At 35.8% G+C, this 22,742-nt stretch overlaps 1 protein-coding gene and 1 long non-coding RNA gene across 17 annotated transcripts in view; one reads left to right on the top strand and one right to left on the bottom strand.

The window, feature by feature from the left end:
- The window catches only part of GPHN (gephyrin), a 429,045-nt gene that overhangs the window by 300,434 nt on the left and 105,869 nt on the right, over positions 1–22,742 (bottom strand). For 15 of the 16 annotated variants that reach the window (XR_004185388.1, XM_021941883.2, XM_031669113.1 and 12 more), the window contains one exon: positions 22,198–22,292. The exons of the other annotated variant lie outside the window; for it this stretch is intronic. Coding sequence is in view for 14 of the 15 variants with exons in the window: in XM_021941883.2 (XP_021797575.2) it covers positions 22,198–22,292 (95 nt within the window). In the remaining variant the exon portion in view is untranslated. The remainder of the gene's footprint in view (positions 1–22,197; positions 22,293–22,742) is intronic. 16 annotated transcript variants of the gene reach the window in all.
- Positions 17,997–22,742, top strand: part of LOC103886321 — a 47,501-nt gene continuing 42,755 nt past the window's right edge. Inside the window, exon 1 of the long non-coding RNA XR_004185391.1 lies at positions 17,997–18,274. This is a non-coding gene — a long non-coding RNA (uncharacterized LOC103886321). The remainder of the gene's footprint in view (positions 18,275–22,742) is intronic.

A 22,742-nucleotide genomic window follows, 5' to 3' on the forward strand; every position in this document is an offset into this window, starting at 1 on the left:
GGAAAAAACCAATCCCAAAAGGCTACATATTGTATGGTTCTAATTATACTCATTCTTGAAATGGCAAAATATCAAAATAGAAAATAAATTAGTGGTTGCCAGAGTTTAGGAAAGGGGCTGGGTCACAGAGAGGTGGTGTGGCAATAAAAGGCAATGACAATAAAAAAGCAATAGTACAGTCACTATAGAGAGCAGTATAAAATTTCCTCATAAAACTAGAAATAGAATTACCATATGATCCAGCAATTGCACTACTGGGTATATATCTAAAAGAAAGGAAATCAATATATCAAAAACACATCTGCACTCCCACATTTAGTACAGCACTATTCACAAGAGGCAAAATATGGAGTCAACCTAAGTACCCATGAACAAATCAAAGAATGAACAAATTGTTGTGTCATGATGGTATCAATGTCAACATCTGATAGCAATTTTGTACTATAATTTTGTAAGATGTTACCACTGGAAAAAACTGGTAAAGGGTACATAGGACTTCTCTGCTTCATTTCTTATAACTGCATGGCAACCTACAATTATATTACAATCTTAAAAGTTTAATAAAATTTTCTGAAAATTTAGTGAATTTTTCAGATATAAATATAAAAATTTCATATGTATCAGCTGAAGCTGTTTTTGAGATAAACATGAAGGTATACATGTTTATCAAGTTTGAATATGAGAAACTAAGCAGTGTTCTACGGGAAAATTTTAAGTGGAAGATGTTCTGGGAACTTGTATTACAACTTTATTTAACCAATATATATATGTCTTCAACTTGTCTTTTTTTTTTGTTTCTTATTTTCTCCCTTTGTCGTCTTACTTTAAGTATTTTCCTCATTAATTTCTTCCCTCTATTTCTAGAAGTTGTATACTCTGTCCATCCTTTTAGTGATTACCCTATAAGTTTAATATGCACACTTAATTTTAAAAAACTATAGTTAATCAATATTTAATATCTTCGTAGAAAACAGGACTTTTAGAATTTTTTTTTTTTTTTAGAGAGGGTCTCACGCTATCCCCCAGGTGAGTGCAGTGGCACAATCATGGCTCACTGCAGCCGTGACCTCCTAGGCTCAGGTGGTTCTTTCACGTCAGTTTCCTGAGTAGCTACAGGCACGTGCCACCATGCTGGTCTAACTTTTGTATCTTTTTGTAGAGAGAAAGTTTTGCCATATTGCCCAGGCTTGTCTCGAACTTCTGGACTCAAGTGATCAGCCCAACTTAGCCTCCCAAAGTGCTGGGATTATAGGGGTGAGCCACTGTGCCTGGCCCGTTAGAATACTTAACTATAATCACAATATCTCAAATTACATGCTGTTGTTTTCAAGAATTCTAGCATATTTTTTTCTTCCCATAATTGAGATATTATTTTTATTGTTTTATATAGTTACCATTGTCTAAATGTTTTTGTTTACCACAAATTCATATGCTGATACCTAATCCCCAGTGCAACAGTATAAAGTGTTGAGCCCTTTGGGAGGTGATTAACTCTGCCCTCATGAATGGTATTAGTGCCTTTATAAAAGAGACCTTCAGGAGCTAGTTTACTCCTTTTACCACATGAAGATGCAGCAAGAAAGGGCCATCTTTGAAGCAGAAAGCAAGCATTCACCAGATGCTGAATCTATGGGCACCTTGACTGTGAACTTCCCAGCCTCCAGAACTGTAAGCAATAAATTTCTGTTGTTTATAAATTACCAGTCTAAGGTATTTTGTTATAGCAGCAGAATGGACCAGGACAATAGTCAATTATCTTAAAAAGATTTGTTCAGATGTTTACCATTATCTTTGCTCTCTTTTTCCTCTTGTATTCTCAACTTTCCATCTGAGATAATTTTTCTTCTGCCAGAGTGTATCTTTAAAATTCCTTATGTGAGGTTCTTTTAGTGATAAAATGTTCCCATGTTTGTTTGTAGGAAAATGACATTTCATCCTCTCCCATTCTTTAATGGTAACTTTGCTGAGTGTAAAATTCTTGATTAAATGTTATTTTCTTTCAGCACATTGAAAGTATTATTCCAGTATCTTCTGTTTCAAGTATTATTACTGAGAGTTTACTAATCAGTCAAATTGTTGTTTAACTAGGTACTCTGTGATTTCTCTCTCTCCAATATTTTAAGATTTATCTTCATAAAACTGTAAAATTTACATTTGTCAAATACTGTAAATAAAATAAAAGGCATATAACAAATTATAACACTACAAGTTTAAAATCTTAAAATCAATAAGCATGTCAATTTAAATATTCATAAAGAATATGAATATTCAACTTACAAAAGAAAAAAGCAGAAATAGCCAAAAACATTTAAAAGGTTAGTCTTGTTATTAAGCAAAGAATACATATAAATAACAATATACAATCTATTTCTTATAAACTAGGAAAAATATCAAAATTATAACATCAAGATACAAGGAATCATCTTTTTTTTCAAAGTTTATTGAAGTATACTTAACATAATCATATAATTCATTTTCTGGTAGTTTGTAAGACTTTTTCTCTCTATTTTATACTGTTACTACTGTATCATGTGACTAGGTATACATTTCTTTTTATTTATCTTCCCAGGGATTTGTTTGGATTCATGAATCTGAAGATTGATGTCTTTGGAGAATTGTGAGATTCTTTTTTTTGGTCATTCTATCTTCAAACATTTTCTTTTCCTCATTCTGTATTAATTCCTTCTAAACTACAATTTGAGTATATTTTATATTTTCTCACTCTATACTCCATGCTTTTTTTTTTAATTATTATACTTTAAGTTCTAGGATACATGTGCACAACGTGCAGGTTTGTTACATAAGTATACATGTGCTATGTTGGTGTGCTGCACCCATCAACTCGTCAGCACCCATCAACTTGTCATTTACATCAGGTATAATTCCCAAAGCCATCCCTTCCCTCTTCCCCCTGCCCACAATAGGCCCTGATGTGTGATGTTCCCCTTCTCGTGCCCAAGTGATCTCATTGTTCAATTCCTACCTATGAGTGAGAATATGCGGTGTTTCATTTTCTATTTATGTGATAGTTTGCTGAGAATGATGGTTTCCAGCTGCATCCAGGTCCCTACAAAGGACACGAACTCATCCTTTTTTATGGCTGCATAGTATTCCATGATGTATATGTGCCACATTTTCTTAATCCAGTCTGTCACTGATAGACATTTGGGTTGATTCCAAGTCTTTGCTATTGTGAATAGTCGCGCACTAAACATACGTGTGCGTGTGTCTTTATAGCAGCATGATTTATAATCTTTGTGTATATACCCAGTAATGGGATGCCTGGGTCAAATGGTATTTCTGGTTCTAGATCCTTGAGGAATCGCTATACTGTTTTCTACAATGGTAGAACTAGTTTACAATCCCACCAACAGTGTAAAAGTGTTCCTATTTCTCCACATCCTCTCCAGCACCTGTTGTTTCCTCACTTTTTAATGATTGCCATTCTAACTGGTGTGAGATGGTATCTCATTGTGGTTTTGATTTGCATTTCTCTGATGGCCAGTGATGATGAGCATTTTTTCATGTGTCTGTTGGCTGCATAAATGTCTTCTTTTGAGAAGTGTCTGTTCATATCCTTTGAGCACTTTTTGATGGGGTTGTTTGCTTTTTTCTTGTAAATTTGTTTGAGTTCTCTGTAGGTTCTGGATATTAGCCCTTTGTCAGACGAGTAGATTGCAAAAATTTTCTCCCATTCTGTAGGTTGCCTGATCACTCTCATGGTAGTTTTTTTGCTGTGCAGAAGCTCTTTATTTTAATTAGGTCCCATTTGTCAATTTTGGCTTTTGTTGCTGTTGCTTTTGGTGTTTTAGACATGAAGTCCTTGCCCATGCCTATGTCCTGAATGGTATTACCTAGGTTTTCTACTAGGGTTTTTATGGTTTTAGGTCTAACATTTAAGATTCTAATCCATCTTGAATTAATTTTCGTATAAGGAATAAGGAAGGGATCCAGTTTCAGCTTTGATTCTTTCTATCCATGAGCATGGTATGTTCTTCCATTTGTCTGTGTCCTCTTTTATTTCACTGAGCAGTGGTTTGTAGTTCTCCTTGAAGAGGTCCCTTACATCCCTTGTAAGTTGGATTCCTAGGTATTTTATTCTCTTTGAAGCTATTGTGAATGGGAGATCATTCATGATATGGCTCTCTGTTTGTCTGTTACTGGTGTATAATAATGCTTGTGATTTTTGTACATTAATTTTGTATCCTGAGACTTTGCTGAAGTTGCTTATCAGCTTAAGGAGATTTTGGGCTGAGATTATGGGGTTTTCTAAATATACAATCATGTCATCTGCAAACAGGGACAATTTGACTTCTTTTCCTATCTGAATACCTTGATTTCTTTCTCTTGCCTGATTGCTAGCCAGAACTTCCAACACTATGTTGAATAGGAGTGGTGAGAGAGGGCATCCCTGTCTTGTGCCAGTTTTCAAAGGGAATGCTTCCAATTTTTGCCCATTCAGTATGATATTGGCTGTGGGTTTGTCATAAATAGCTCTTATTATTTTGAGATACATTCCATCAATACCAAATTTATTGAGAGTTTTTAGCATGATGGGCTGTTGAATTTTGTCAAAGGCCTTTTTGGCATCTATTGAGATAATCATGTGGTTTCTGTCTTTGGTTCTGTTTGTATGCTGGATTACGTTTACTGATTTGCATATGTTGTACCAGCCTTGCATCCCAGGGATGAAGCCCACTTGATCATGGTGGATAAGCTTTGTGATGTACTTCTGGATTCGGTTTGCCACTATTTTATTGAGGATTTTTGCATCGATGTTCATCAGGGATATTGGTGTAAAATTCTTTTTTTGTGTGTGTGTCTCTGTCAGGCTTTGGTATCAGGATGATGTTGGCCTCATAAAATGAGTTAGGGAGGATTCCCTCTTTCTCTGTTGATTGGAATAGTTTCAGAAGGAATGGTACCAGCTCCTCCTTGTACCTCTGGTAGAATTCGGCTGTGAATCCTTCTGGTCCTGGACTTTTTTTGGTTGGTAGGCTATTAACTATTGCCTCAGTTTCAGAGCCTGCTATTGGTCTATTCAGGGATTCAAATTCTTCCTGGTTTATTCTTGGGAGAGTGTAAGTGTCCAGGAAATTATCCATTGCTTCTAGGTTTTCTAGTTTATTTGTGTAGAGGTGTTTATAGTATTCTCTGATGGTATTTTGTATTTCTGTGGGGTCAGTGATGATATTCCCTTTATCATTTTTATTGTGTCTATTTGATTCTTCTCTCTTTTCTCCTTTATTTGTCTTGCTAGTGGTCTATCAATTTTGTTGATTTTTTCAAAAAACCAGCTCCTGGATTCATTGATTTTTTGGAGGTTTTTTTGTGTCTCTATCTCCTTCAGTTCTACTCTGATCTTAGTTATTTCGTGCCTTCTGCTAGCTTTCGAATGTGTTTGCTCTTGCTTCTCTAGTTCCTTTAATTGTGATGTTAGGGTGTCAATTTTGGATCTTTCCTGCTTTCTCTTGTGGGCATTTAGTGCTATAAATTTCCCTCTATACACTGCTTTAAATGTGTACCAGAGATTCTGGTATGTTGTATCTTTGTTCTCATTGGTTTCAAAGAACATCTTTATTTCTGCCTTCATTTCGTTATGTACTCAGTCGTCATTCAGGAGCAGATTGTTCAGTTTCTATGTAGTTGAGCAGTTTTGATTGAGTTTCTTAGTCCTGAGTTCTAGTTTGATTGCACTGTGGTCTGAAAGACAATTTGTTAAAATTTCTGTCCTTGTACATTTGCTGAGGAGTGTTTTACTTCCAACTATGTGGTCAGTTTTGGAATAAATGCGATGTGGTGCTGAGAAGAATGTATATTCTGTTGATTTGGGGTGGAGAGTTCTGTAGATGTCTATCAGGTCTGCTTGGTGCAGAGTGGAGTTCAATTCCTGGATATCCTTGTTAACTTTCGGTCTCATTGATCTGTCCAATGTTGACAGTGGGGTGTTGAATTCTCCAATTAGTATTGTATGGGAGTCTAAGTCTCTTTGTAAGTCTCTAAGGACTTGTTTGATGAATCTGGGTGCTCCTATATTGGCTGCATATATATTTAGGATAGTTAGCTCTTCCTGTTGAATTGATCCCTTTACCATTATGTAATGGCCTTCTTTGTCTCTTTTGATCTTTGATGGTTTAAAGTCTGTTTTACCAGAGACTAGGATCGCAACCCATGCTTCTTTTTTGTTTTCCATTTGTTTGTTAGATCTTCCTCCATCCCTTTATTTTGAGCCTATGTGTGTCCCTGCATGTGAGATGGGTCTCCTGAATACAGCAGACTGATGGGTTTTGACTCTTTATCCAATTTGCCAGTCTGTATCTTTTAATTGGACCATTTAGTCCATTTACATTTAAGGTTAATATTGTTACGTGTGAACTTGATCCTGTCATTGTGATATTAGCTGGTTATTTTGCTCGTTAGTTGATGCAGTTCCTTCCTAGCATCGATAGTCTTTACATTTTGGTATGTTTTTTTCAATGAGTGGTACCGGTTGTTCCTTTCCATGTTTAGTGCTTCCTTCAGGGTCTCTTGTAGGGCAGGCCTGGTGGTGACAAAATCTCTAAGTATTTGCTTGTCTGTAAAGGATTTTATTTCTCCTTCACTTATGAAACTTAGTTTGGCTGGACATGAAATTCTGGGTTTAAAATTCTTTTCTTTCAGAATGTTGAATATTGGCCCCCACTCTCTTCTGGCTTGGAGAGTTTCTGCCGAGAGATCTGCTGTTAATCTGATGGGCTTCCCTTTGTGGGTAACCAGACCTTTCCCTCTGGCTGCCCTTAACATTTTTTCCTCCATTTCAACTTTGGTGAATCTGACAATTATGTGTGTTGGAGTTGCTCTTCTCGAGGAGTATCTTTGTGGCATTCTCTGTATTTCTTGAATTTGAATGTTGGCCTGCCTTACTAGGTTGGGGAAGTTCTCCTGGATGATATCCTGCAGAGTGTTTTCCAAGTTGGTTCCATTTTCTCCCTCACTTTCAGGCACACCAATCAGACGTAGATTTGGTCTTTTTACATAATCCCATATTTCTTGGAGGCTTTGTTCATTTCTTTTTACTCTTTTTTCTCTACACTTCTCTTCTTGCTTCATTTCATTCATTTGATCTTCAATCATTGATACTCTTTCTTCCAGCTGAACGAGTCAGTTACTGAAGCTTGTGCATTTGTCACGTAATTCTCGTGTCATGGTTTTTATCTCTATCAGTTCATTTATGGCCTTCTCTGCATTGATTATTCTAGTTATCCATTCTTCCATTCTTTTTTCAAGATTTTTAGTTTCTTTGTGCTGGGTACGTAGTTTTTCCTTTAGCTCTGAGAAGTTTGATTGACTGAAGCCTTCTTCTCTCAATTCGTCAAAGTCATTCTCCGTCCAAGTCATTCTCCGTCCAGCTTTGATCCGTTGCTGGTGATGAGCTGCACTCCTTTGGAGGGGGAGATGCGCTCTGCTTTTTGAATATCCAGCTTTTCTGCCCTGCTTTTCCCCCATCTTTGTGGTTTTATCTGTCTTTGATCTTTGATGATGGTGATGTACTGATGGGGTTTTGGTGTGCGTGTTCTTCCTGTTAGTTTTCCTTCTAACAGTCAGGACCCTCAGCTGCAGGTCTGTTGGAGTTTGCTTGAGGTCAGACCCTGTTTGCCTGGGTATCAGCAGCAAAGGCTGCAGAAGATAGAATATTGCTGAACAGTGAGTGTTGCTGTCTGATTCTTGCTCTGGAAAATTCGTTTCAGATGTGTGCCCAGCCGTGTGAGGTGTGAGATCACGGTCTGCACCTAGTGGGATATGTCTCCCAGTTAGGTTACTCAAGGGTCAGGGACCCACTTGAGCATGCAGTCTGTCTTTTTTCAGATCTCAACCTCAGTGCTGGAAGACCCACTGCTCTCTTCAATGATGTCAGACAGGGTCATTTACATCTGCAGAGGTTTCTGCTGCTTTTTGTTTAGCTATGCCCTGTCCCCAGAGGTGGAGACTACAGAGGCAGGCAGGCCTCCTTGAGCTGAGGTGGGATCCATCCAGTTCGAGCTTCCTGGCCGCTTTGTTTACCTACTTAAGCCTCAGCAATGGCGGGCGCTCGTCCCCCAGCTTCACTGCCACCTTGGAGTTAGATCTCAGACTGTTGTGCTAGCAATCAGGGAGGCTCCGTGGGCGTGGGACCCTCCGGGCCAGGTGTGGCATGTGCCATTTGCTAAGACCCTTGGTAAAGCGCAGTATTAGGGTGGGAGTTACCTGATTTTCCAGGTGTTGTGTGTCTCAGTTTCCCTTGGCTAGGAAAAGGGATTACCTTCCCCCTTATGCTTCTCAGGTGAGGCGATGCCTCGCCCTGCTTCCACTCTAGCTGGTCGGGCTGCACCAGCTGAGCAGCACTGATTGTCTGGCACTTCCCAGTGAGACGAACTCGGTACCTCAGTTGAAAATGCAGAAATCACCCGTCTTCTGTGTTGCCCGCGCTGGGAGCTGGAGGCTGGAGCTGTTCCTATTCGGCCATCTTGCTCAGGACCTACTCCATGCTTTTTAACTTCTCTTTTTTTTTTCTGTTTCTTTGTCAATCTGAGCTGAATTCTGGATGGTTTCTTCCAATAGTTTCATCAAGTTTCCTAATTCTCTCTTGAATTGTTTATAATCTGTAGTTGAATCTATCCATTAAGTTTTAAAATTTTCATTATTATATTTTGCAGATGTAAATAAAAGTTTAGTTCTTTTTCAGATTTATTTGTTCCTCAATGTAATTTTTAAGCTTATTGTTTAGCTCTTTAAATATATTACATTTATTTTTAATATTATTTGATAATATCGAGATTTTAAGTCTTTCAGAGTCCAGCTATAATCTGTTGCCTTAATTCCTGTGTGTTTTGCCACCTTCCCCTACCTCCCTGACCCCATGACATGCTAATTTCCTTAGAACTTTATCTCTGAGAAATATTTGAGGACGCGGTTAAGTAGAATTCTTCCAGAAAGGATTTACTTCTGTCCACTGCTTCAACACCCAGAGTCACTTTAAATTGAATTCTCCTTTGCTTGATGTTTGTTAGCCTCCACATTTAGGCAAATCTAAGTCATCATGTGGTTATGACATGGAGGGGATAACAACTGAATTCAAACTTCCCTCCAGAGCTAAAGACAGCTAAAGAGTTAACTCTGGGTCAAAATTGTTTACTCAAAAAATGCACTGAACTGATTCTGTAATCTAAATGCTATGATCTATGTATTGAACTAAACCTATCCCACAGTTGTTAGGCTCTTTGTCAAGATCTGAAGATAACCTGAGGAACCTGAACCGTGTTATTCACATTGTTTATTTTATGAGTTATAACGAGTAAGATCCAGCTATCACAAATCTCTTACGAAGCTATGATATTTAGGAAAATATAAAAGCTGGGTGAGAGGAGGAGAAAGCTGGCAGCTCTCCTGTGTTGAGGTGGTACTCACACCATCTGTGTCACTTGTCTTTTGAAACCCAGTATACCTCCAGTCATACTGGAGTCTGGAAGTTGGGCCTGAAACATTGCAGAAATGTTTCAAGAGAATGTACATTCTATGTATGTTGCATTTCCTGTCCTATAGCTATAAAAGGAACTCTGGTAAAATACACATAACATAAACTTTACCATTCTAACTAATTTTAAGTATACAATTCAGTGGCATTAAGTACATTCACATTATTGTGCAACCATCACCACTGTCCATCTCCAGAACTTTTTCATCATCCCAAACAAAACCTCTCCATTCTCTTCTCCCTATCCGCTCATAAGCATTGTTCTATTTTCTTTATGCATCTGGTTATTCTAGATACTTCATGTAAGTGGAATCACACATTTGTCCTTATATAATCTGGCTTATTTCACTTAGCACAATGTTTTCAAGGTTCATCTATGTTGCAGCAAGTGTTAGAATTGTCAATAATTTTTAAGGCTGAATAATATTTCACTGCACGTCTTTAACCCATTTTGTTTATGCATTCATCAATCAATGGACATCTGGGTTGCTTCCAACTTTTCAGTAAGGTGAATAATGATGTTATGAATATGGCTTGCAAATATCTATTATAGTCCCTGCTTTCAATTCTTTAAGAGACAGTCTCACTCTGTTGCCCAGACTGGAATGCAGTGGCATGATCACAGCTCACTGTAACCTTGAATTCCTGGGCTCAAGTGACACTCCTCCCTCATCCTCCTGAGGAGCTAGGATTATAGGTGTGTGTCACCAGGCCTGGCTAATTTTTTTAAACAAGTTTTGTAGAGACAGGGTCTCACTATTTTGCTCAGGCTGGTCTCAAACTCTTGGTCTCAAGTGATCCTCTTGTCTCACGCTACCAAAGTGTTGGGATTACAGGTGTAAGCCACCACACCCAGCCCCTGCTTTCAATTCTTTTGGATATGTAACTCGGAAGTGGAGTTCCTGGGTCATATAATTCTACGCTTAATTTCTTGAGGATATGCCATAGTTTCCCACAGCAGTTGCACCGTTTTACATCCTCACCAGCAATGCACGATGTTTCTAAACATTCTGCCACCACTTATTTAGTATTGTTTTGATAACAGCCAACCTAATAGGTGTGAAGTTGTATATCATTGTGGTTCTGATTTGCATTTCCCTAATGACTATTGATGCTGAGGATCTTTTCATGTGCTTGTCAGTCATTTGTGTATCTTCTTTGGAGAAATATCTATTTGAGTCTTCTGCCTGTTTTTAAATAGCATTTTCTTTGTTGAATTGTAGGAATTTAAAAAAATATATATATATTGAATGTTAATACCTAGCCAGATATGTGATTGTGAATATTTTCTTGATTCCATGGGTTGCCCTTTTACTTTGTTCAATGTACAAAGATTTTCAACATCAATAAAGTCCAAACTAAAGTCTAGTTTTTTGTTTGCTGCCTATGCTTTTGGTGTCATACCCAAGAAATGACTGCCAAATCTAATGTCATGAAGCTGTCCCCCTTTTTTTTTTTTCCAAGAGTTTTATGGTTTTAGCTCTTGTGTATAGGTCTTTGATCCATTTTGAATTAATTTTTATATTCAGTAGGCAGAGGTCTGACTTCATTCTTTTGCAAGTGGATATCCAATTTTCCCAACACCATTCGTTGAAAAGACTATTCTCTCCCCATTGAATTGACACCCTTGTTGAAAATTATTGCATCTTATATGCAAGGGCTTATTTCTGGGCTCTTGATTCTATTCTATTTTCTTGATTTTATTTTGGATCGTTCGTTGTCATTGTATAAAAATACGACTGATTTTTGCAGCCTGATTTTGTATTCTGCAACTTTGCTGAATTCATTTATTAGTTCTAATGGTTTTGTGTGTGGCATCTTGGGTTTTCTACATATATAATCATGTCAAAAAAAAGATAGGTTTACTTCTTCCTTTCCAATTTGGATACCTTTCACTTCTTTTTATCGCCTAATTGTTCTGGCTAGAAGTTCTGATACTATGTTGAATGGAAGTGGAAAAAGTGGGCATCCCCATCTTGTTCCTGATTTTAAAGGAAAAGCTTTCAGTCTTTCACCACTGAATATGATGTAAGCTGTGGGTTTTTCACATAAGGCCTTTATCACATTAAGGTAGTTTCCTTCTTTTCCTAGTTTGTTGAGTGTTTTTAACATGAAACTTGTATTTTTACAAATGGTTTTTTCAGCATCCATTGATGCTGAAAACCCATCATCAAATGATCATATGGGTTTTTTTTCCCCCTTCATTCTGCTACTGTGGTATATTACAATCAATGATTTATTTTCATATGTTGAACAATCCTTGTATTCTAGGGTCATGTTTTTAATATGCTGCTGCAATCAGTTTGCTGGTTTTTTTTTTTTTTTTAGCACCAACATTCATTAAGGGAAATTGGCCTGCAGTTTTGTTTTGTTTTGTTTTGTTTTTCCTGTCTTTGGTATGAGACCAATGCTGCCTTTTGTAAAATGAGTTAACTTTGGAAAGATTTTGGAAATAACCAGTGTCAGTTGTTCTTTAAATACCTGGTAGAATTCATCAGTGAAGCCAACTGGTCCAGGTATTTTGTAAACAGAGAGGTTTTTTTTTTTTGGAGACAGGGTCTCACTCTGTTGCCCAGGCTGGAGTGCAGTGTGCACAATCAGGGCTCACTGTGTGGCCTCCTGGGCTCAAGTGATACTCCTGCCTCAGATCTCCAAGTAGCTGGGACTACAGGTGTGTGCCACCACTCCTGGCTAATTTTTTGAATTTTTTAGTAGAGATAGGGTTTCGCCATATTGCCCAGGCTGCTCTTGCTGTGCTCAAGTGATCCGCCTGCTTTGGCCTCCCAAAGTGTTGGGATTACAGGCGTGAGCCACTGCACCCAGCGGAGGGGCTGTTAATTTCTGAGTCAATCTCCTTCCTAGGTATGGGTCTATTCAGATTTTCTATTTCTTTGTGATTCAGTCTCAGTAGGTTTTGTGTCTCTAAGAGTTTGTCCACTTCATCTGGGTATTCAACTTATTGGCATATAGTTGTTATGCTATACTCTTCTAGTCCTTTTCATTTCTGTGGAATTGGTACTAATGACTCCATTTTCATTAATGATTTTAGTAATTTGAGTTTCTTTTTTTCCCTTAGTCCATCTAGCTAATATTTTGTGATTTTTGTTGATCTTTTTGAAGAACCAACTTTGGCTTAGTTGATTTTCCTCTATTGTTTTTTGATTTTCTATTTCATTTATCTCTGCTCTAATTTTTATTATTTCCTTCTTTCTGCTAGCTTTGGGTTTAAGTTGTTATTCTTTTTCTAGTTTCTTAACTTATAAAGTTATAAAATGAGACTGCTGTTATGAGATTTTAAAAAATGTAATTATTTTTTAAATGTTTACAGCAATATCAGTACTGCTTTTTCTGCATACTATTAAGTTTTGGTATGCTGCATTTTTGTTTTAATTCATTTTTAAATATTTTCTAATTTCCCTTATGATTTCTTCTTTAACTTATTGGTTGTTTGAGTGAGTTTAATTTTCACATATTTGTAAATTTTCCAGTTTTCCTTCTGTTATTGATTTCAAACTTCATTCTCTTTTTGGAGAATACGCTTTGAAGAATATACTGTTTTGCAATATATTTTTTATGGCATCTATTTAAAAAAACCTAGTGAAACTTACTTTGTGGCCTAACATGCTCTATCTTAGAGAATGTCCCATGTGTACTTCAGAAGGTGTATGCTACTGTTGTTGGGTAAAGTGTTTTATATATGTGGGTTGCATCTAGTTGGTTTATTGTGTTGTTCAAGTTCTTACATTTTTTTACTTACCTTTTGTGTGGCTGTTCTATTCATTATTGAATGTGGGGTACTGAATTCCTCAACTATTCTTGCATAGCTGTCTATTTTCCTCTTCAATTCTGTTCACTTTTGCTTCATCTATTTTGATAGTCTATTAAGTACATACATGTTTATAAGTATAATATTACTGTGCAGAATTAAACCTTCTAGTAACATATATCCTTTGTCTCTTGTAAACTTTTTGGATTTAAGATAAACATTTTTGATTTAAAATTTATTTGATATTATAGCCATCATGGTTCGCTTTTGGTTACTATTTGCCTATCTTCTTCTATCCTTTCATTTTCAACTTATTTATGTCTTTGGATCTAAAATGAATCTCATGTAGACAGCATATAGCTGGATCATGCCTTCCTATCCAGTCTATTAATCTCTGTCTCTTTGATTGGAAAGTTTAATCCATTTACACTTAATTATTGACAAAAAGGGAATTCTACCATTTTGTTAAGGGTTTTCCATATGCCTTATAGCTTTTTAACTCCTCATTTCCTGCATTACTGTCTTCATTTGTTCTTAAATTTTTTAGTGAAATATTTTAATTCCCTCTCATTTTTTTTTTTTTTTTTTGTGTCTGTACATCCTGTATCTATTTTCCTTGTGGCCACTATGAAGATTACATTTAACATCCTAAAGTAATAATTTGAATTTATACCAGTTTAACTTCAATAGCATACAAAAATTCTCCTCTTATACTGCTCTGTCCTCACCCCTTTCAGTTACTGATGTCATAAATTACGTCTTTACATATTGTATGCCCCAAATCATAGACTGATTTTTTAAATGCATGTCTGAGGACACGTTGAATGTAGTTCTTATCTTTCTTCCTCTATAGATACGGAGTTTTTTTTCCCCTCTGGACTCTATCATGATTTTTTCTTTATTTTTGATTTTCTCTAGTTTGAATATGGTATGTCTAGGTATAGTTGTTTTTGTGGCATCTGACATTAATTTGGGGAAATTCTCGGTCATTGTTGCAAATATTTCTTCTGTTTCTCTCTTTCTTCTCTTTTGGGTATTCACATTATGTAAATGTTTTACCTTTTAGAGTTGTCTCAAAATTCTTTGATACTCTGTTCTGTTTTGTTTCTCAGCCCTTGTTCTCTTTGCTTTTCAGTTTTGGAGGTATGCAGTGAGAGATCATCATGCTCAGTTTTTTTATCCTCAGCTGTGTTCATTCTACTAATAAGCCCATCAAAGGCACTGTTTATGTCTGTTACAGTGTTTTTGATCTCTAGCATTTATTTTGGATTCTTAAGAGTTTCATCTCTTTGCTTACGGTACCCATCTGTTCTTGCATGGTACCTACTTCATCCATTGGATTTTTAAATTCCCAGTCTGATAATTCCAGCATTCCTGCCATGTCTACTTCTGATGCTTGCTTTGTCTCTTCAAATTGTATTTTTTTCCCATTTGATATGCCTTGTAATTTTTCTTCATAGCCAAACATTCCAGGTAAAAGGAACTGCTGTAGACAGGTCTCCAGTAATATGGTGGGGATGTGTGGGGGTGGAGAAGTATGCTATAGTCCTATGGTTAAGTCTTGGTCTTTTTGTATTTTGAGATGGAGTCTTGCTCTGTCACCAGGCTGGAGTGCAGTGGTTCGATCTTGGCTCATTGCAACCTCCACCTCCCAGGTGCGATTCTCCTGCCTCAGCTGGGACCATAGACATGTGGCACCATGCCTGGCTAATTTTTTGTACTTTTAGTAGAGACGAGGTTTCACTGTGTTAGGCAGAATGGTCTCGATCTCCTGACTTCATGATCCACTTGCCTTGGCCTCCCAAAGTACTGGGATTATAGGTGTGAGCAACCATGCCCGGCCAGGTCTCAGTCTTTTAGTGAGCCTTTTGTGAGCTTCACGAGTTTTTCTCAATTTTTCCTCCCCTGTTACATGGGAGATGACGGCTAGAGTGAGCTGAACTTGGGTATTTCCCTTCCTCTAGGTAAGTTAGTATTTGATTATACTCCAGCAGGGTAGGCTCAGGTTAAGTAGTTTCTCCTGGGGTTAGGGTTCATTAAGAAGAACAGAGTGCTCTGGTGTGTTTCACAATAGTTCCCTTTTCCCTTCCCTGCTGAAACATGAGGGAATTTTCCTCTAATATTTACTGTGAGAACCTGGTTGTTCTGAAGGACTTATTCCACAGGTCCCTTAGGTTCCATTGAGTTTTCACAAAAGTATAGCGGCTCCCCTGTAACTGAGTTTCCCTGAAGTTTTTAACTCTCATAGTTGTCTGCACTGAACCTCTAGCAATTTGTCAAATATAGTTTAGATTTGCCTACCTGACAGTTTCCCATGCTTATTAGTGTTCATGAGTCTGCTCTGGTAAGCCCGTTTCTCCCTCACTCATCCATCTTGAATCCCCATAATGTGTATGCTGGTCTGCTTAATGGTGTTCCATAGGTCTGTTAGGCTCTGTTCAGTTTTCTTCCATCTTTTTTGTTTCTGTTCCTCAGATTTGTTAATTTCAAGTGTTGTGTCTTTAAGTTTGCTGATTCTTTTTTCTGCCTGCTGAAAACAGCTTTTGAATCCCTCTAATGATTTTTTTCCAGCAATTGTACTTGTCAACTCATTTCTTCATTATTCTTTTTTATCTTCTTTATTTTTTTAAAGGATACATGTTTTTCATACATGATTCACTGGAACTGCTGCAGGATGCTCATCATGACTTAGAACTCCTGAGTACATTGTCATGATGAACACGTGCAGAGAGATTTACTAGCATACAATATGAATCTTCACACTCATGGGGAAAAAGTATTTTCTAGCCTGGACTGAATATATATGTAAGTGTTTTTATAGCTGCCCTCTGTAAATAATCTCAGGGTGGCCTGTTGCTGTCTAATGCTACAAAAAGGGAGGGCTGTTAATAGTGGCCACTTTCTCCTGCATACAGTAGAGAGAAGCCTGATTATAGATGGTGCCATCATGGCCTTAAAAGATGATATTAAACTGAGAAGTCATTTTAGCTGCCTGATTGACTATTTTTTATGTTTTTTAATACATTTATTGATATTTACTTTTGCTCACACATCATTATCTTGGCACTGTCAATATCTTCCTTTAGTTCTGTGAGATATCTTTAAGACAGTTGTTTTAAAGCCTTTGTCTAGTAAGTTCACCATTTCATCTTCCTCATGGATTTTTGTCAATTTATGTTTTCATTTGAATGGATCATACTTTTTCTTGGCTTTGTCATTTTATTTTGAACTCTGAATATTTGAATTTTATAATACAGTATTCTGGAAATCAATTTCTCTCCCTTCCCTACGGTTTGCTTTATTTTTTATTTTTTTTTAATTGTTATAAGGTGTTCTGTGTAAGAGATAAGCCTGAGGTATAAACTTAAGGCCTTTCTCTTTTTCTCAGCCTGCCTTTTCCTCTGGGCATGCATAGTGACTTTCTAAATTCCCCTATATATGTAGCTGTTTTTGAATGTTCTAATTCTATAATTTCTGGGTCCCAAAAGAGAAGAAGAAAAATGTAGGCAAAAATGTAGGTACTGTCCTTATAAATCCCTTGAAGATACTTCAGCCAGTGTGGGTTGCAACAATGGCATCCTGTCTTTGCCTCTGCACTTCTACAACCCAAAGCAGTAATCCACAAACAGAACCTGGATCCCCAATATTTGGAGGATAAGGTCCTTAATTGCCCATTCTGTCTTCCACAAGCTGTCGTATAAACTCTAGTACCTGCTAGCTGGAGCACTGGAAAATGGTTGGCTAGTAGCACACTAGGTTAAAACTGACCCAGATTAACCACAATCTACTAGTCAAGCCTTTTCCAGTAAGCTGTAAACATTTGAATAGACTACAAAGTTCCAAAATAGTTATATCAGAGAGATCCTGCCAGTTCAATGGTTGTCCAGATGGAGAAACAGATTCCTGATATATACTACTCTGCCATCTTCTGCTCCCCTATAGACTTTCATAAGCTAAGTATATTTGGTGTGGGTTAAAAAAATAGAAACTCTTCAAGATGATTGTACTGTTACTTTAAATGACCCATGTTACTTTAATATTATCTAAATAATACTAAGAATAATTTGATTCATGTCTATAAAAAATAAGTGTTGTGTTTTTATTTCCTGAAATTTTTCTTTTAACCAATATTAGTTATAAAACCATTTCTGGCAGCAAATGGAAAGTGTTATCTCCTCCCTAGAATCTGTGCATGTGTTTATTACAGCTACAGAATTGAAAGATGAGTAATTGAAGATTACAATGGTAAATCTCTTTATACTAAAATGGAAAACTGGCAATCAATTTCTCTTTCTATGAATTAGATATTTCTTATTTTATACACACACACACACACACACACACACACGTGTGAGTAAATCTTTAAAGGACCTCATAACATTTCTATGAGCTATGTATTATCCCTATAAAACTAAGTAGAGATCATAAATCAAATTAATGACAAAACTGAGAATAAAATTCATGACAAATCATTCTTCAGTGTATAACCACAGTGGTTGATCTGTTATTTTAAATGAAATTTAGGGGGAAAAAAGGGTATTTGATCTTTTAAAAAAAACAAGTAGGGAATAAATTATAAATTTAGGGAGATTAAATGCTACTATTTTGTGGGTAGTTTAGTTAACTACTGGAACAAGATGTGCTAAACCTTGTAAAGTAACAAGGTAACACTACTAGTAAATGCTAGTAAATATGAAGTCAGAGATCTGATATTAAAGTTACAACACTTGTTCTTTGGTGTCAGCCAAGATGGAGAAAGTAACCATAGCTTCTCTCTCCTACTGATTGTTTACAGAGTACAGTGATTACCTGATGACACTGAATGTAAAATAATAGCAGGCAGATTTGGGACTGAAGTCAGAGCTTGAATAACAGCTCTTAATGGGGCTAGGCCTAATTGTGTAGCTGCAATACTATAATGACGACAGTGTTAGCACCCGAAGCCCAGAGAGAAGACCTACCTATCTCTTTGGCTAATGGAAACAAAAAAAAGAGCTGATATTGTCTAAAGAACTGAGGTAAGAGGAATCTCTTTCTCTCTTTTTTTCTTTTCTTTGTTCTTTGTCCCAAAGGTCAGTTGTGTACAACTACATAATTGCAAAGGGAGTTAATACTCTGTAAGAAACCTCTTCTGGTCAGAGTAACTGGGAATGGGGTCCCCTGGAATCTGGGGAGTGGGGGGGAAATTCTTGGAAAGAAGACAGCTAAAGAAGGTGGATTCTCTAATTTTGTATGTGAACTGACCCAAGTTCCAGGGTCACCCCTGAGCTGTGAATACGTGGGACAGTATAAAAGAAGTACAAGAAAAGCTTTTAAAACATAAACATAGTATATACTGCTGCCCAAGTCTCAAACTAACTCCTAAATGGTTCATGTACTGGGCAGACACTAACAATATAGCAAAGGCTGAGCCACTACCCACAGAAAGTGAGACAGAATTTACAGTCTAAACCCAATCAGATCAATTGCTAAAACTAACTAAATTAAAATTCCCCAGAGGATTTTAACAGGAGTTAAATAATTTACTTACAATGTAGTGTTCAGAATGTCCAGGATACAATCCAAAATTTCTCAACATAGAACAAGGAAAATTTGACCAGTTCTCATTGGAAAAGAAATCAACCGACGTCAACTCCAAGGTAAGCCAGATATTGAAATTGTCAGAAGAATAATTTAAAGCAGTTATTATAACTATTCTCCATGACATAAAGGGCAATAATTTTGAAATAAATGTAAAAATACAAGTTCTTAGCAGAGAAATTGGAAACCATTAATAAAAAAAACAAATGGAGAATTTAGAACTAAAAATATATCCGAAATAAAAGCCACTATATATGCTCAAAGGCAGAATGAAGATGAAAGAGGGCAAAAGTCAGCTAATTTGAAGATAGATCATAGAAATAACCTAAAATTAATACAGAGTAAAAAAGATTTGTGAGACACTACCAAAAAATCTAAAATTCATGTTATAGAAGCAGCAAAAAAAAAAAAAAAAAAAAAAAAAGTAAATATCCCAAATTTGGTAAAAGACATAAATTTACAGAATCATAAAGTTCACTGAACCCAGAAGGATAATCTAAAAGAAAATTACACCCAGATACATCATAATCAAATTGCTGAAACTAAAGCTGAAGAAAAAATATTTTCGAAGCAGCCAGGGAAATTTGCCATTACACATAAGGAAACAGCAATTTGAACTGATTGCTCATTTCTTTTCAGGAACCATGGAGCAAAAGATAGTCGAATAATATTTTATTTTACTTTTTTTTAAATGCTGAAATAAAAGAACAGTCACCTCAGATTTCTGTATCTAGTGAAAATATCCTTCAGGAGTAATATGGAGATAAAGACATTTCCTAATGAAGAAAAGCTAAGAAAAGGTTTCACCAACAGACCTGCTCTAAAAACAAAAACTCAAACAACAACAACCATGATCATCACTTAACAGTTACTATGAGTCAGTTTTCTAAGTGCTTTACATAGATTAATTCACTTTATCTGAGAAATTTGGTACTATTAACATCCTTATTATATAGATGAGAAAACGAAAACAAAAAAGGCATTAACATAGTAGAACACAAGCAATCTGTCTTCAGAGATGATGCTCTTAACCATTACTTCATAATATCTCCCAACTTACTTATATAAAAAATTTGGAGGATACTAAGTTGTCCAAATAGTAGGGAACCATTTCAAACATATGCAATGATTTAAACATTTATTTTTATTTAATGCTGCTCTCTAGACATAAAAATAGGAAAGTAAGGCACCAACTTGATGCATTAATTTACCTGAAAAAAACATGCTATAGAACTATGGCAAAACACTGATTTATCCATAGTAACCACAACAATAAACATTTTACGAGTACTTACTATGTGTCAGAATTTGTTTTAGGTAAAAAAGAATAAGATAAAGCTCCTGTCTTTAAGAAGTTTCTACTAACTAGGTGATACAGACAAGCAAATAATTAATTACAATATACTATGACATGTTCCATAGTAGAAGCATGTACAAAGCCAAAAGTGCATACAGAATAGAAAGGCTGTAGAAAGGAAACACCAATCTAATCATGGCTATTATAAAAATAATGATTTTAAAAATGGCTTTGAGAAGCACAAAAATGAACATTTAGGGAAATATCCCCTTTTCTATAACTAATGTAAACTACTATGTCTGTTCCAAAGTATGTAAATGTATTCTCAGTTAAATCAGCAATGCACAGACAGAAAAGCCAGAAGGTGCGCCCATGCTGTTTATATGTATTAATTTTCAAAGCTTTCAGGATAAAGATGAACAACTTATTCCAAAGTAATTAGAATCAGCTCCTGCTAATTAATTTTTCACTCACTCAGCAGTCCAGTGCTTGGTAATTATGAGGATACAAAAGGGAGAAAAAAATTAATTCAGAAAAACCTTTCAATATAACAAAAAGTGATATTTCTATACTGGATCAAGAAAGCTATATTTAATTTGAAGAATTATCTTAACAGTTGCAAAGAAAAATTTCTCCATTTAAACTGTGGGATCCTTAAGGGGAGGACCATTTCTTATTTTTCTTTCTAACCTTAGAATCCCTAATGCTTAATATGGGACTTGGCAAATAAGCATATTACTATGTTTACCGAATTAAAATTTTATTACAAAAGAATTAGCAAGAGAATGAAGTTTAATTCTTTCTTGATGTTATTGCCTGTATACAAGAAAGAGTTCTTTTATGTTTGAAAACTACTTAATTCCATAGGAAAAACGGGATCCCCTGAACTCACTGGTGTAGGTAATATAAGTAATGGTTAAAAAAGGAACACTATGAAAGAATCAACTGGTGTTCCTTAAAGGCCAGCACAAACTTTAGCTTTAGTCTCTATCATGGTATCTTAATTCTTTATTTGCTTTTACTAAAATTAAATGTTATAGTACACGTGACAGCAAAGAGAATATAGTAACTAATGACCCATTCATAATCTCCTGTATCTGTGCTTCAAGTGGCTGCCACTGATGGGATATAAACTGTCTATGTAACAAACAGAAAGAACAATACAACTCATATTCCATACTAGTCAATGGACACATTTAATTTTATATTCATACTGCACACAGGATACATAAATGGCTATCAATTATGAAACCCTGAAACTATACAGTTGCTATATATTTTTAGCTTGCTCTGAGATCAACTATTAATTAATGCTCATTAAATCAACAGATTCTAAGTTGACACTTCTAACTTAAATGAGGTAATTGTCCTCATTTAGGGGATTTAAACCTAAGAGTTGCTAAAATAGTGGCAAATAATTACTATTAAATTGAGGATGGATATCAACATCTGTGTCAACAAAGGCATAGTTTTAGGTAGATTAATTTAATATAATAATAGTATATCATTAATGTAATATAATAATTTAAATATACCCAGTTGCCAAATGTTAAAAGATTAACAATATGAATTGAGCTTTTTTTTCACAACAGCACATCAACATGCCTATTTATAAATTGGAATATAAGCTCCTAACTTGTGAGAACGAGTTACTTTAATAAACTTGGCAGTTTAGTTTTATTAAATTAGTATTTACCTACAATTAATGGATATCAACTGATGATTATAAACAATCACAGAAAACAGTAACTTTACATAGTAATAAACTGGACTCTCTGGGTTAGGAATTGATAACTTCTACCAGTAGTAATATAACAGTCTCTGAAAGTTTAACTTAATAGGCAAAAACAAAAACAAAAACAAAAAAACCAAAAAACAAAACAACAACAACAAAAAGAAGTGAAGTGGGAAAATTGTGGCTACAGAATACTAAAGCTCTTAACCCTGGAAAAACAAGGGCTAAACTTAAGTGTTAAGACTAAAGTTTCTTAGGTTTATCAATATAGTGTATTGATTAGTGGTATGGAATTAACTTTCTCTGCAACAGGTTGGTGACTTTCTTACCTAGAGAGCATGCCCAGAGGTGTAACATTAAGTGATCCCATCAGCATTGCCAGGGCCATCCCTGGTGCTTCCCGTTCTATTACTTCTTTTGTGGCCTGTAATTAAAGATTAAATAGCAGACTGAGTGAAATAAGCCAAAAAAGAATGAAGTCAGACTAGTAAAACCCTCTTAAAAATGATTATAAACCAGGCTTTCAATAACCATACTTTTAGTTTCTGAAACATTTATCTTTTTGAGGCATCCAGACTCAATTCACAAGGACCACTGAATAAAAGCTGAGGATCAAGAAAATAAAGAAAATTTTTATATTAGCAGTCCTTTCATATTGCTTATAGCTCAGAAGTATTTGATAGAAATCTCATCTCACTAATAACCTAAATTCTAAAAATGAAGCTTCAGATGGCTATAACAAATTAGTAGATTTTTCACTGGGTAAGTAATCTCGGTATTTTCCTTTGTCTATTACTCTTGAAATACGTAGTCCCTGAAAACCGGAGATAATCCATATCTCTCCTAGCTCTATGCTTTTAAAATACGATTAAAA

The sequence above is a fragment of the Papio anubis genome, chromosome 7 (assembly GCF_008728515.1).
Source record: "Papio anubis isolate 15944 chromosome 7, Panubis1.0, whole genome shotgun sequence".
Lineage (NCBI taxonomy): Eukaryota > Metazoa > Chordata > Mammalia > Primates > Cercopithecidae > Papio > Papio anubis.